The sequence below is a fragment of the Cicer arietinum genome, chromosome 4, assembly GCF_000331145.2.
Source record: "Cicer arietinum cultivar CDC Frontier isolate Library 1 chromosome 4, Cicar.CDCFrontier_v2.0, whole genome shotgun sequence".
Taxonomy (NCBI): Eukaryota; Viridiplantae; Streptophyta; class Magnoliopsida; order Fabales; family Fabaceae; genus Cicer; species Cicer arietinum.
Genome location: NC_021163.2, coordinates 45,738,866 through 45,753,925, shown reverse-complemented (window position 1 = coordinate 45,753,925; position 15,060 = coordinate 45,738,866). Strand labels below are relative to the sequence as shown.

At 34.0% G+C, this 15,060-nt stretch overlaps 2 protein-coding genes across 2 annotated transcripts in view; one reads left to right on the top strand and one right to left on the bottom strand.

The window, feature by feature from the left end:
* Positions 1-4,229: 4,229 nt before the first annotated feature.
* LOC101497859 (putative B3 domain-containing protein At1g78640) lies at positions 4,230-4,817 on the top strand. Its single transcript, XM_004497719.3, has one exon. It carries the CDS (start codon positions 4,230-4,232, stop codon positions 4,815-4,817), a length of 588 nt encoding a protein of 195 aa, XP_004497776.3.
* A 1,363-nt stretch (positions 4,818-6,180) lies between these two features.
* Positions 6,181-15,060, bottom strand: part of LOC101515012 (probable voltage-gated potassium channel subunit beta) — a 15,933-nt gene continuing 7,053 nt past the window's right edge. The window contains exons 2-4 of the mRNA XM_004497699.4: positions 11,193-11,336; positions 10,393-10,557; positions 6,181-6,618 (exon numbers count right to left, since the gene is read on the bottom strand). Coding sequence (XP_004497756.1) covers positions 6,505-6,618; positions 10,393-10,557; positions 11,193-11,336 — 423 coding nt within the window. The 3' untranslated portion in view covers positions 6,181-6,504. The remainder of the gene's footprint in view (positions 6,619-10,392; positions 10,558-11,192; positions 11,337-15,060) is intronic.

Genomic DNA, 15,060 nt, shown 5'->3' with positions numbered 1-15,060 from the left:
ACGGCCCTTCGAGGAGGGTTTTGGTTTAGAATTCCGAGTCCATGCATTTTGGCATATACGCATTGCATTAGGGTGTTTGGCACGCGAGTTGTGTTTGATTCAAGATTATGATTGAGTGTTTGAACTCAAGTCGTCATGGTGATTGTGTTATAATTGCCAAGTATGGATGTTTTGAAATTGTGTGTAAGTGTGATTGATTGCAAAACTATTTCGAAACTCAAGTTGTCGTAGTGATTGTGCTATAATTGCTAAGTGTGTATGTTTTGAAATTGTGTGTAAGTGTGATTGATTGCAAAACCATTTCGAAACTCAAGTTGTCGTAGTGATTGTGCTATAATTGTTAAGTGTGTATGTTTTGAAATTGTGTGTAAGTGTGATTGATTGCAAAACCTTTTTGAAACTCAAGTCGTCATGGTGATTGTGCTATAATTGCTAAGTGTGATTGGTTGGATTTGTGTGTAAGTGTTGATTGATTTCAAAATCCTTTTAAAAGCTGAATTTGGTTGTTTTTCTGCTGATGTCTGATGTGTATTCGAATACAGACATGTTGTTTTGCTACTGACTTACTGTGTAGTCGAATACAAACTGTTGTATTCGAATACAGACATGCTGTATTCGAAACAGCCTTGTATTTGAAACAGCCTTGTATTCGAATACAACAGTGCTGTTTTGTTAAAAACTTCATTTTTCAACCTTGTTTATGCATGTTTGGCACATGAAAACCCTGTTAAGGTGCATGCTAAGTTGAAAGGTTATTTTGTGCATTTAAAAACTTAAATGTTATGTGTTAATTGTTAATTTCGGTTGGTGACCCTTTACAACTATTGTGGAAATCTGGGCTATGCCCTCAGATGAGAACCAGGACCATCCTACCGGTTATTACCCTGTGGATGGGAATGTAGTTGGACACACCTGACTGGAGCTACGTTAGGAGGATCTTGCGGGGCGTGTGAAGATCACTCGAGATGTATAGTTTTTTGTAGAATGATCCGATTAGGTTGACGTATAGGGACTAGATGTCTTTCTTTAGGGATGTGTTTATTTTAATTTGGAAGATTATACCTATACCAATATTGTCAGCTTTACATTTTATTATTGATGGGTTCCATGTACCACTCTTTGATGTGTAAATACTTTGGATTCGTATTTCAAAAACTATTCTGCTGCTTGTAAATTCTGTTGACTTATTTGTCGTTGTGTTACAACTTAAATATTTATCCAAAAGTATTTTCTTCTCTATTTCTTTGTTTTTATGAATTTGTTTTGAAAAAAAAAAATACACTCGCGCTGTTAAAAATTGGGGTGTTACAGAAGCAGAGTATATCTTAGCTAATTAAGAAAAAAATTCTAGAAGCTAAAAAAGGGTATCCTGAGCAATTTCAATTATCGGGTTCATTGATATTCCTGGTATAGTAGATGCTATCACACATATAATCATAGGGGACTAAAATTTAAGCCTTCATAAAATTTTAGATAGGTAGATATAAATGTACTTGGACATTAAACAACATATAAAAGACAATATTGCTACCCATACCCCTTTTTTACTACCCACACTCTTCAATTTTTTTTTTAAAAACAAAATACCATAAACCTATTTATAATATTTTTTTAAATCCCAATTATTCTTTCATCGTCATTCTTAATCTCATAACTCACATATCATAAAATCATCCACAACCGAGTTAGCGTACACAAACTGAGTTAGCATACACAAACTGAGTTGACGTATGGTTCTGGGTTTAAGGTACGAACACAGATTTAGAAAAACCTAACATTATATTTTGGGTTTGTTACAAAATCAGCAACAACAACAATACATTTTGGAAGAGAAAAAAAAAATAGAACAACAACAACAACATTGATGAAGAAGATGTTGACGAAGATGAAGATTAAGATTAAGATGAAGATGAAGAAATGGAGAATATGAGTTTGAGGTAGAAGATGAAGATTGAGAGAGGTTAGGGTTTAAGATAAATGAATGAAAGCTTAGAGTTAAAATTTTAATAAATAGATAAGGACATTTTGGGTTTTTTTTTTTAAGATTGAGGGGTGTGGGTACTTAAAAGGTGTATGAATAGTAATATTGTATAAAAAAATAGCTTGATATGATTTAGTAAGATAGTTTTTTACTATTATGGAAATTTATATAAAGGTAATAATAGTATGATAATTATTATAGTAACAAGTTTGCAAAAGTGAAGTTTGTAATATTGTTTAAGTATTTTTTTCTCTTTTCTCCCCACTTTATCAAATATCTTTCTCCCTCTTTTGTCATCAGACAAAAAGGCTCGAAAGTGAAACTTTTTTTTTAATAACATGAATATAAAATATTATAAGAAAATATAAAGACTAATAAAAGTTAATGTAAAACTAGACTACTTTAAAGTTATCACAACATCAGTCAGGTATGATGGTAAGGTTTAGGTTTTTCTTGATGAAGTCAAACCTATCTTCAGCTAGTGGTTTGGTGAATATGTTAGTCAATTGGTGTTCAGTGTCTATAAAGTGAATGTTTAGTACCATTTTTGAACAAAGTCCCGAATGAAGTGGTGTTTGATCTCTATGTGTTTAGCTCTAGAATGTAGGAAAAGGTTTTTGGTTAGATAAATGGCAGAAGTGATATCACAATAGATAAGAATGTTGGATTCTAGGATTTTGTATTCTTCAAGTTGATGTTTCATCCAAAGTAGTTGAGAACTATAGCCAGCTGCTGAAATGTACTCAGCCTCTGTTGTTAACATGACAATAGTGTTTTGTCTCTTACTTGACCAAGATATTAAGTTGTACCTATAAAGATGCATTTGTCGTCGATGCTCTTTCTCTCAAGTTTATCTCTAACATAAATAGAATCATAGTATCCACTCAATTTGTACTTAGGAGACTTTTTGTGGAACAAGGTAAGGTTGGTAGTGCCTTTTAGGTATCTAAAGATCCTCTTAATAGCAATTAAATGTGATTCCCTATAGTCAGCTTGAAATCTTGCATATACACATACACCAAATAGTATGTCAGGTCTAGAAGCGATAAGTAAAGTAGGGATTCAATCATTTCTCTATAGGTTTTCTGGTAAACTATTTAGCATGACTCATTCTTTTCAAGTGAACAAGTAGGATGCATTGGTGTTAGAGCTGTCAAGAAAGCTCATGATCATAAAGCCCCTTTTATTAAACTTTCTACTAGGCTCCAAATTTTGAGTCCCTCTTAATGAATCTTTTTTGTGCCCCTAGCCCATTATTTCTTTGTTTTTTGTGGACTTGGGCCAAAGGACCTCATGGCGCATTTTTTGTTTTCATTTTTTCACAATATAGGCAGAATCTTAAGTCGTTTACACATGGAACCCTAAATCAAAGCAGCGTCATCTATTTATTGGTGTTGAAGTCATTTTACCCATCAAGGTTTGTGGTTACCTTGCTTAATCGCATGTGTCGATTAAAAATGTATTTAAGCCTTCATAATATTTTAGATAAGTAGATATAAATGTCCTTGAACATTAAACAACATATACAAAACAATATTGCTATCCAAACCCCTCTTTTACTGCCCACACCCCTCAAGGTTTTTTTTTAAAAAACAAAATACCCAAAACCTATTTATAATATTTTGTAAATCCCATTTATCATTTCATCACCATTCTTAACCTCATAACTTACATATCACAAAATCATCCATAACCGAGTTAAGTACACAAACTGAGTCCACGTAAGTTTTTAGGTTTAGGGTACGAAGATTGATGAAGAAGACACATATTCAGAAAAACCTAACATTACATTTTGGGTTTGCTACGAAATCAGCAACAACAACAGTGCATTTTGGAAAGAAAAAAAAAAACAGAACAACAACAACAACAACATTGATGAAAAAGATGTTAACAAAAATGAAGATTAAGATTAAGATTAAGATTAAGATGAAGATGAAGATGAAGGGAGAATACGAGTTTGAGGTAGAAGATGAATTGAGAGAGGTTAGGGTTGAAGATAAATGAACGAAAGATTAAAGTTAAAAATTTAATAAATTGATAAGGAAATTTTGGGTAATTTTTTTTAAAGATTGAGGGGTGTGGGTTCTAAAAAGGTGCATGAATAGCAATATTGTATAAAAAAATAGCCTGCTATGAATTAGTAAGATATTTTTTAACTACTATGGAAACTTATATAAAGGTAATAATAGTATCTCTAATTATTATAGTAACAAGTTTGCAAAGTGAAGTAAAGTACTCGAGCGACGACATGAGTTCCGGCAATGTTTGTGTTTGTTCTTCACAATCATCGTTTTGTTCCTCCAACGTTTGTCTACATCTCTCACTCCATTGTTGTTGCCCCTTTCCCTGTTCAACTGAAACTAAACCCACAAAGAAGAGGAAACGTGTTCATCAAGAAACTCTTCATGTTTCAAGAAAGAACAAGACTTGGGGTTATTCAACTGATTTGATGCTCTATGATGATCCTTGGAAGATAAAGAAAGTTTTGGAACAAAGTGATGTTGGTCCATTGAGTAGACTCATGTTGAATAGCGATTTGGTCAAACATTTTGTGCTTCCTGTTTTGTGTGCTGATCTTGAAAACACAGATGATGTTGTTTGGAAAGTTGAGAACACTAAAGGTGTTCCAGTCAAGATTTGGGATCTTGACACCAAATCCTTCCACTTTCTCAATTTCCACAGATATAATAATTCAACCAAAAGTTACATTTTCAATGGCAGTTGGATCCCTGAGTTTGTCTCTAGAAGGCACCTACACAAAGGGGATGAAATTGGTCTTCATTGGGATCCATATAGACAATGTTTCGATTTCTCTGTTCTTCGTGCCGCCAATTAATCCCTTCATCTCTTCTACATTAGCTGCCATTATTCACTTTTCTCATTGTTATTAGTTTTCTGTTTTTTGAGGGGTTTCTTTTTTTATTCTTTCATTTATTTGTAAACATCAAAGATCTGTTTTGATGTTTTTAATTACAAACATAATTACACCACAACCCCTCTTAGGTTCTAACTTCATTTGTTTGTATTAATACTTACTATTACATTACAATATTAGTAACACTTGTCTTCATTGCTCAATAATCTGCTTCTTGAGGTCTTGCAATACTGTGTCTTGTTTTTTAGCTCATGTCTTGTTATTTAATTAATAATTACAATTTTGTTTTTACTTTTCATCTTTTATACCACAACATCAACAGATAAGATAATAATTAAATAAATCACAATCACTTATGCTCACTTTTAAATTATTATTATCTTTCTCTTGATTTGATTTATCTCAAATCTATTTTCTTCTATTTTAAAAGACATCAACTCTTATATTTTACTCAATTTTTGACTAAAGTAATTATACTTTTTCTTTCAAAAAGGTAGAGGATCCAAATTCTTAAAAAAAAGAGTGAATCATAGATTTAAGAATAGGAGATCTAAAATTTTATTTCAATTAAAAGAGAAACCAAAAATACATTTAAATCTTGATCTTTTAAACTCAATCGTGAATTTTTATCAAAAGTTGATACTTTCACTCTATACAAAAATCATTCTCACTAATATCCCCGTGTGTATGACTATATATATAAGAATCATTTTCAAACAGTATCGAATGTTTTATGTCAATATTTTTCAAATTGCATACTAAACTTACTATTGTTGCCCTGCATGTGTCCTTCATAGTATTGGATAGTAGTATTGTTAATTTTATGTCTTTATGTTTGGATCATTTACATCTTCAAAAAGTGCAACCTATGTCAGAAAAAAGAATGTTCATTACATCAACTTGGTTGGAAGCTCCAGAAGTATACCTCCAGAGGTATATATATTACACCTAATGTTTTATAAGGTAAAACGTCTTAGATATCAAGGATCTTCTTCTAAACAATGTGATTTTAAATTAGGGGATAACTTTTCAGCACACTTTTTTTAAAACCTCACATTTTGTTAGAAATGTACTTTCGGAATGACATAAATTGTTCAAAAGTTTTCAAACCGTACAAAATTTGTGTTTTGTCCGATTACATTCAAACTCATGTCAAAGGGGTACAATGTTTTCCCCTTCAATTATATGCCACCATTGAAATAAAAATATGCCCCATTCATTTTTCAAGCACCCAAAATAACCGTGTCTAGTCCATGGTAGATATAACTACATGGATCAAGAGAAACAAATTGGCCTCCATCAAAATCCAAAATAGATCTTGATATAATATTAAAAAAGGTATCCAAACCATAAACATATATTAATTAATCTAGGAGTATAATGTAAAATCAAATCCTTGGAGTATATTGCTCCCAAAATCCATTTGGAAAACTCAAACCCATAAATAGAAAAGCAGTACAAGAGTAAACATGAAACTAAGAAAAAGGTGGAAGCCACATAAATAAATAACAATTAACTTCAACATAACAAAGTTGCACTCCCATGAAATGGGGTCATGAAACCTCCAAGTGAAATGCACATATATGTAGTTCGTGTAACAAAGTTGCATTCTCATATACGTCTGTCAGCATTGTGAGAAACCTTAAATTCATCGATATGAATCAGGGCGCTTTGGCTTGGTTTGAACAACAGCCTCAATCTTCTCCATCACAGCAGGAGTCAGTAATGGAATGACATCAATAGCCTTCATGTTCTCTAGAATCTAAGAAAAGGAAAACAGAAAAAATAAAATAATTTACATGGCAGAGTTCATTAGGAGCCTATGGTGAGTAATTATTTAAGTTTATCCACATCTACAACAAGTTAGACTTAGACCATCAATATGCATGCCTTGAAAACAATCTAACAATTCAAATTTTGTATTGTACTAGTTCCTTCAAAATACTAGTTGATACGTACACAAGAATTGAATTCAAAAGATTTAAAGAAATAACACTTTTATTATGAAAATAAGAAAGAATAGGAGATAAATTTCTCCTCCAAGGGTTTCCTCTCAGTAATGATCTCTATCCTTGTTTTCTCCTGTTTATACAAATGGCTCTATAGATAACTACGCCAACTAACTAAATTCTATAACAACTCTTTAATTTCTCTAAATCCCCTTTATTCTATATCCTAACGCATATGTACACTCTATTCTGATTTTCCCCCTTCCATTTTGTTTACATTTTCTTCTTCAAAATTAAATACAAGACTGATGCCTAACCTCCCCCACCTCCTTCCCTTGGGAAGCAATCGTGAATTTCCTTTCATTTCTTTTTGTTTACATCTTATCTCCTTCTAAAATCTAAATGATTTTAGGATAACCCAAATAGAGCCTTTTCGCTAATACAATTATACTTTTGTGTTCGAGTCATAAAAGATATAGTTGGAATGAATCTCAATGAAAACTACCTAATTGATTGTACTTTCAGTTTCCGTTGTACTGTTTCATTGAATACATATCAGTAATTTGCCTCAAATTCTGTTTGCATCTTTAAAACTTGCTTGCAGTTACGCTTAAGGGATCAATATCCTTACATAGGGTTTGTTTAATTTCTGTTTCCATTCTGCTTTCTGTTCTTGTTTGTACTTTTAACGAAAATGTTAGGTCTTGTTTACATTGTGAAAATATATTGTTTTTATTATCTAAAATATGTATTAATTTTAATTTGTTAATAAGAAGAAGTGAGAATCTTAAAGTGAACCGTTGTGATGGACAGAAGATGAAATGCTAGCAAGGGAGGATGCGTTTTTGGAAATAATGAAAAATGAATTTGGTATTTTCATTGTTTTCAAAAATGCAGACAATTGTTTGTTTCAAGAGAGTCATTTATCTCCTTGTTAGTAAGTAAAACTAACACATTTTCATAAATGAAAATAGAAAATGTTTTCCCAAAGTAACAGGGGCATTGCTTTGTTTTTGTTTCATTTCTTGTTAAATTTGTTTTTGTTTCATTTCTTGTTAAATTTGTTTCATTTCTTGTTCATTTTCATAAATTTCTTGTTAAATTTGTTAAGAAATAACTCAAGATACTCCTAAGAAAACATTCAATTTGTTAATGTTGCCGCTGCCACTATTTCCGGCAAATTTTCCTACGAACAACAGTCATCTCCAGATCAGGTCATGTCCAAAAGCGTGTCGCCAAAAACCGTCACACGCGCTCTCACGCGCTGCAAATCTCTCATGCGAGTCGATCTGTCGCTGCTGTCGTCTGTTACTGCCTGTCGTTGCTGCTGTCCCGTCTCCTACTGCTTCCATCTGCTGTTGCTGCATGCCGTCGCTGCTGGAAAAGTTTTCCGACACAACCACTTCCATTGTGCGCGGAATCTCCCAATCTACACAACCTAGATTTTCTTTTAGGTCAAAAGTTGCTCCACACGCGCTCATGTGCCTCCAAGTTCCGCCGTGTTTATCTCACGCGCCGCCACCAACAGCCTCGAGCTCAGGCGCGTCTGTCCGCTTTCCGGCATAATGTTTTCAGATCTATTTTAAGTTTTCCTTCCTGATTTCAGATCTGTTTTAAGTTTTTTTCTTTCGAACCACATGCATACGACTTGGCAATTTGTCCCAGATACACTGGCCCCATCTTTGTCCCAGATGTATTGGCCTTGCCTTTCTCTCCCTGAAGCATGTCTCTCTCCTTGAAGCAAATTCAAGTTTAAATATTTTGAGTCTATGATATTATTGGTTTGAAGCTTCCAAATGCAGTTTTTTAGAAGGATACGGACCTTACTTTGTTCAATTGCTTGCCATGAATTTCTCTCATGCTGATGATCATTCCGGCTATCTGGCTAGCTGTATTTATAGCAATTCTCTCCAACTTCACCTGCATCCCTGAGTTGTTCAATTGCTTGCTTTGTTTTCTTGTAACAAGTTAAAACTTAGTAAGCTTTAGCTTGAGGGGGAGTGTCAGGATATTATAAAATATCTTATAAGATCTTTTATATTATATTAGAGTATCTTGAGTTATTTCTTATGATCAATTTATAATCATAGAGATATCTTAGAATATCTCTCATTATTATTATGATTTATTCCTGATTTAGGATTGAGTCTATGTTTCTCTTAAATAGAGATTAGTATTGAGTCTTTTGTAATCAAGTTAGCATAAATCTATTATCAATAATATTCAAACCCTTATTATTTTCTCTTCTCCTTTTCTCTAAAATCCCACAACTTCAACAGTTTTTATTATCTAAAATATGTATTAATTTTAATTTGTTAATAAGAAGATGTGAGAATCTTAAAGTGAACCGTTGTGATGGACAGAAGATGAAATGCTAGCTAGGGAGGATGCATTTTTGGAAATAATGAAAAACTAATTTAGTATTTTCATTGTTTTCAAAAATGCAGACAATTGTTTGTTTCAAGAGAGTCACTTATCTCCTTGTTAGTAAGTAAAACTAACACATTTTCATAAATGAAAATAGAAAATGTTTTCCCAAAGTAACAGGGGCATTGCTTTTTTTTTGTTTCATTTCTTGTTAAAGATTTATACAACAAAACAGTGAAACCAGAAAACGGAAACAAAAAGCAATAAGGCCTCTAATTCTGAGTATTTTGCTAGTTTCGCTCACTTCTGTTTGAAAAGTACTTGTGCCCTTAAACAATGAAAATTTACAAACACCACACATTTGGCAATCTGTGAAAATCTCCACATTTATACCATGATGTGTAACAGAAAGAAGAGCAGACCCCGTTTACTTTGTGAAAACATAGTGTTTTCATTTTTTTAATATGTGTGTTCGTTTTATCTTGATGAGAAGCTCTTGAAGTGAAACATTGTCATGGAGAGAAGATGAAATGATAGTTAATGAAGAGGCATTTTCGAAAATAATGAAAACAGTTTTTTGACATTTTCATTATTTCTATAACTGTAGACAATTGTTCACTTTAAAAGTATCTTACCTCCTTGTTAACAAGTCAAAAATTAACACAAATTTTAAGAAATGAAAATAGGAAATGTTTTCACAAAGTCTGTTTTAGCCTCAAAAATCAAAGAGAACAGAATATAGACAAGGCAAGCGATGATGACATAGGGAATATTACAAAGAAGTATAGGGAAAACATATCAAAATTCCTGGATCACAGGCAGTGACATTTGAAAAAGTAATCTTAGAAAACAGTTTGGACTTTGGCAGTTTGCCACAACAATGGTATCTAGCTTTATGACTGATAATCAAAACCCTTAATTTAAGCAAAAATAAAAAAGGAAATTGCCCGTTGATAAAGTAATTATTCTCCTTAATGATAAGTCTAATAGAAAAATACCTAACATTACACGACAGTACTAAATAGAGTGTATTGAGTTATCTCATGCCACTGCTCAAGATAAATAACTAAACACTCTCCAGCTGCTCGAAGTATTTCTAACTAAATGTATAATGTATCAATAATGAAAAAATTGTATGATGCAATAAACAGACACACAAGGTCGTTTTCAATACCTAAATGATGTCCTTATGAAAATGTCTTGATAATGTGAAAACTAACCTGAGACTCTTTTGTAGCACCGCAGATGACTGACGTAACATTAGGATTAGCAGCACACCACGCAATTGAGAGTTGCGCTAATGGCACACCCAGTTCATCTGCTATTGGCTTTAAACCATCAACCTTTCGAAGCACGTCATCACTCAATGATCGAGATGCCAGATTCTACAACACATGAGAAAAAGTGGGAATAGAAATTATTGCTCAGCTGCTAATAATTGCCATCGTGCAAAACAGTAATGAAATGTCAAAATTTTGGGCCAAATAAATCCCTGCGTTCTTCTTCAACATTTTGAATTCGTTCATACTCATAAGAAAAGGCCCAGGTTGGTCACTTACTCAATAGAACCAAATCAGTCCCTTGTATATTATGCTCTCTCTGTTCCAGTTAACGACCCAAAATAATCCCTATGTTATTCATCTCTTTGAATTCATTCATACTCATCCAGAAAAACTCAAATTGGTCCCTCTCTTCACAAACCCAAATCATTCCCTCTTCTCTCATGCTCTCTTAACCTACATTTAAATTGTAGTAATTGAAACTAAACCTAACAATGTACCACTAAACTTGTATTGTACCCAAAATAGAGCACCATCCACATTGATTAATTGAATTCAAATTGTAGGCAACAATGTACCAAAACGCAACCACACCGGTAAAGACTAAAGTTGATCCACAATACCGTGACACAAACATAATTACCTAACCCAATGTGGTGACCCTATTCACTTAAATTAAAAAATTCCATCATAAGACACAGTAAAGAAAGCTCAGAAACAAATACACCATAAAAAGTTACTTTGTAATTTTCCAAAGCAAAGCGACTATCCGGGGGAATAACTCCTTTCTTGTATTTTCCAGTGAGAACTCCAGATGAAAGTGGACTCCAAGTGGTGAGACCAATTCCATAAGTGGAGTATAGTGGAAGATACTCAGACTCAACCTGCAACACACATTCACACACTCAAATCAACTCAGACATCCAATTCAATTAAAATAACGAAACGCATATAACAATGATATCATATAAGCATATATATGTCAATAACAATAGCAATATTATCTATGTTTATATATATAATGATACTAAATTTAGGTTTAAGTATTTTTGTTCGAACTTATCCTTTACTGTAGATAAATTTACCATTTTACTTTCATCACATCAAAAAATAACAAATCAGCTGTGTCAAGAATTAGAGTAAAAATATTTCTTGAATGAATTATACTGGTAGTACATCAGATATATATATACTAGATTACTTAACAACCAAATTCTGTTAGTACTCATAAATAACTAAATCCCTATTAGTACTCATATATAACTAAATGCCTATTATTACTCCTATTCAACCGAATCCCTATATTGAGGGATATTAAATAGAAACAGATTTTGACACTCCCCCTCAAGCTGGTGAATAGATGTTCTCCATTCCCAGCTTGGATACAATTTTTTCAAAGTTGCTGCTGTTTAGCCCTTTAGTTAGAAGATCTGCAAGGTTGTCTTGGGATGAGACATATGGAGTGCAAATTAGGCCACTGTCGAGTTTTTCTTTGATGAAATGTCTATCGACTTCAATATGCTTGGTTCTATCATGTTGCATTGGATTATGTGCTATGCTAATAGCAGATTTATCATCACAATAGAGTTTCATTGGTTTATCCCACTTTATCTTCAGGTCCTCCAAAATGATCTTCAACCACAGTAATTCACATATTCCTTGTGCCATTGCCCTAAATTCTGCTTCAGCACTGGATCTGGATACCACACTTTGTTTCTTACTCTTCCAAGTCACAAGATTCCCACATAGAAAAGTGCAATATCCTGTGGTTGATCTCCTATCTATAATTGACCCTGCATAGTCAGCATCAGTATATGCTTCAAGACTCACATTTCCATTTCGTTTGAACAAAATTCCTCTTCCTGGGGTCCCTTTCAAATATTGCACGATTCTGAGTGCAGCTTGCAAGTGTACCTCCTTTGGTTGATGCATGAATTGACTGACTAGGCTTACAGCAAATGCAATATCAGGTCTAGTATGTGACAGATATATGAGTCTTCCAACTAATCTTTGGTACATTTCCTTGTCAACTGCAATGTCTTCTTCTGCATTTCCCAAATGTAAATTTGGATCGATTGGTGTACTAGCTGGCTTGCATGCTGTCTTGCCTGTTTCCTGCAGAAGATCTGTAATATATTTTTGTTGGGATATAAAAATCCCTTTCATAGAGTGAGCCACTTCAATTCCCAAGAAATACTTCAATTTTCCCAAGGTTTTAATCTCAAATTCTTTGGCTAGGTGTTGTCCTAACAATTGTTGCTCCTTTTCATCATCACCAGTCACTATAATGTCGTCCACATATACCAATAACACTGTTACTCCCCCTGACTCAGAGTGTTTGATAAAGAGGGTATGATCTCCTTGGCTTTGTTTGAAGCCTAGACCCACCATGACTCTAGCAAACCTCCCAAATCACGCTCGTGGTGATTGTTTAAGCCCATATAAAGCCTTCTTTAGCTTACAAACGGTGTTGGCAGCAATATGCTCACTATATCCAGGGGGTAAGTCCATATAAATCTCTTCTTCTAGATCTCCATGGAGGAATGCATTTTTTACATCAAATTGGTGCAAGTTCCAACTGTAATTAGCTGCTAGAGATAATATTACTCGGACGGTGTTCATTTTTGCAACCGGAGCAAATGTTTCCAAGTAATCCACTCCATATGTTTGAGTAAATCCTTTAGCTACCAACCTTGCCTTATACCTCTCAATAGACCCATCAGCCTTGTACTTTATAGTGTATACCCACTTGCATCCTACAGGTTTCTTTCCATTTGGTAGAGGGACAAAATCCCAAGTACCGTTCTTGTCCAATGCTTCCATTTCCAAGTTCATGGCTTGTTTCCATTTCATGTCAGACAATGCTTCAGATAGAGAGGTAGGTAAAGTGGTAGTGTTCAAGCTTGTGAGGAAGGCTTTATGGGTAGATGAGAATTGTTCAAAGCATAAGTAGTTGGATAGAGGGTAGAGTGGTTTGTTGGTACATGTCCTAGTATTCTTCTTAAGGGCAATTGGGATATGGAGGTCATCATAAGTTGGTGGTGTGTCGGATTCTGATTCTAGTGCATGGGAAGAATCATAAGTTGGATCACTAGAATTTGAAGCATCAAGAGGCGTTACCTCGTGTAAAGTCGGATTGGACTCTTGGATGTGAATAGATTCAGGAATGGCCTTCGTTCTTCTTATATATACTAGATTTTTCCCATTTCTAACATTAGCGCCATCATTACCATCTTTCTCAGAATCAATTTCAATCTCAATTTCTGGTTCAATAGTTAATTCAGGAAGTAGAAGAGACTCATCTTCCTTATTGGTATTCTCCCCCTGAAGATGAGTTTGACCAAAGTAACTTTCTTGCTCATGGAAGGTGACATCACGAGAGACAAATAATTTTTGGGATGGTGGATGATAGCATTTGTAGCCCTTTTGGATGGAAGAGTACCCGATAAAGATACATTTTAAGGCTCTAGGATCAAGTTTCCCTCTATTATCACCATGGATATGGACAAACGATGCACACCCAAATATTCTAGGAGTAAGATTACTGGAGGTCGACACATTAGGGTAGAATGAGGACAGGGCCTCCATAGGAGTTTTGAAGGCAAGGACACTAGAAGGTAAACGATTTATGAGGTACGAAGCAGTTAACACCGCTTCTCCCCAAAATTTTTTAGGAACCTTAGTTTGAAATAACATAGCTCGGGTTTGATCTAACAAGTGGCTATTTTTCCTTTCAGCAATTCCATTTTGTTGGGGTGTTTTAACACATGAGGACTCATGAATAATGCCCTCTTTTTGACAGAAATAATTAAGACCATGGTTAAAGTAATCTTTAGCATTATCAGACCTAATCCTCTTAATATTTACTCCAAACTGATTTTTTATCATGGAGAAGAACTGTAGAAACATAGACGTGACTTCAGATTTTTGTTTTAATAAATACACCCAAGTAACCCGAGTACAATCATCAATAAAGGTTACAAACCAACGTGCACCTGATATATTTGGAACATTTGAAGGACCCCACACATCTGTATGAATTAAATAAAACGGAAAAGTACTTATTGTATTACTGATTGGAAAAGGTACACGCTTGTGTTTAACAAGCTCACACACGTCACAGTGAAGACTCTCTACATCTAATTTCTTAAAAAAAGAAGGAAATATTTGCTTAATGACTCGAAATGAAGGGTGACTAAGGCGACAGTGGTACAAAAGAATCTTATCCCTAATGGTTTTTATTGATTCTGAAAAAAAGGAGTTATTGTTGTTGAATAACTTTGGAGCGGAATCTTGGTTATCCAAACAATAAAGGCCATTCCATTCTCTAGCACGTCCAATCGTCCTCCCCGAATGCTTGTCCTGAAAAACACAAAAGTTGTTATAGAAGATAACATTACATGATAGGTCTTTTGTGAGTTTTTGAATGGAAATAAGGCTGGTGGACAATTTAGGGATATGGAGGACATTTCGTAGAGTTATGGATGGATTTATTTGGACATCTCCTTGACCTGCTGCAGTTATAAGGGTACCATCTGCTATTGATATTTTCTTGTTGCTAGGGCAAGGTGAATAAGTAGAGAAATGTGTGGGTAAGGGTGTCATGTG

Excerpts from the sequence above, each read along its gene's own strand:
- LOC101497859 (XM_004497719.3), top strand. The coding sequence starts at position 4,230 with ATGAGTTCCGGCAATGTTTGTGTTTGTTCTTCACAATCATCGTTTTGT.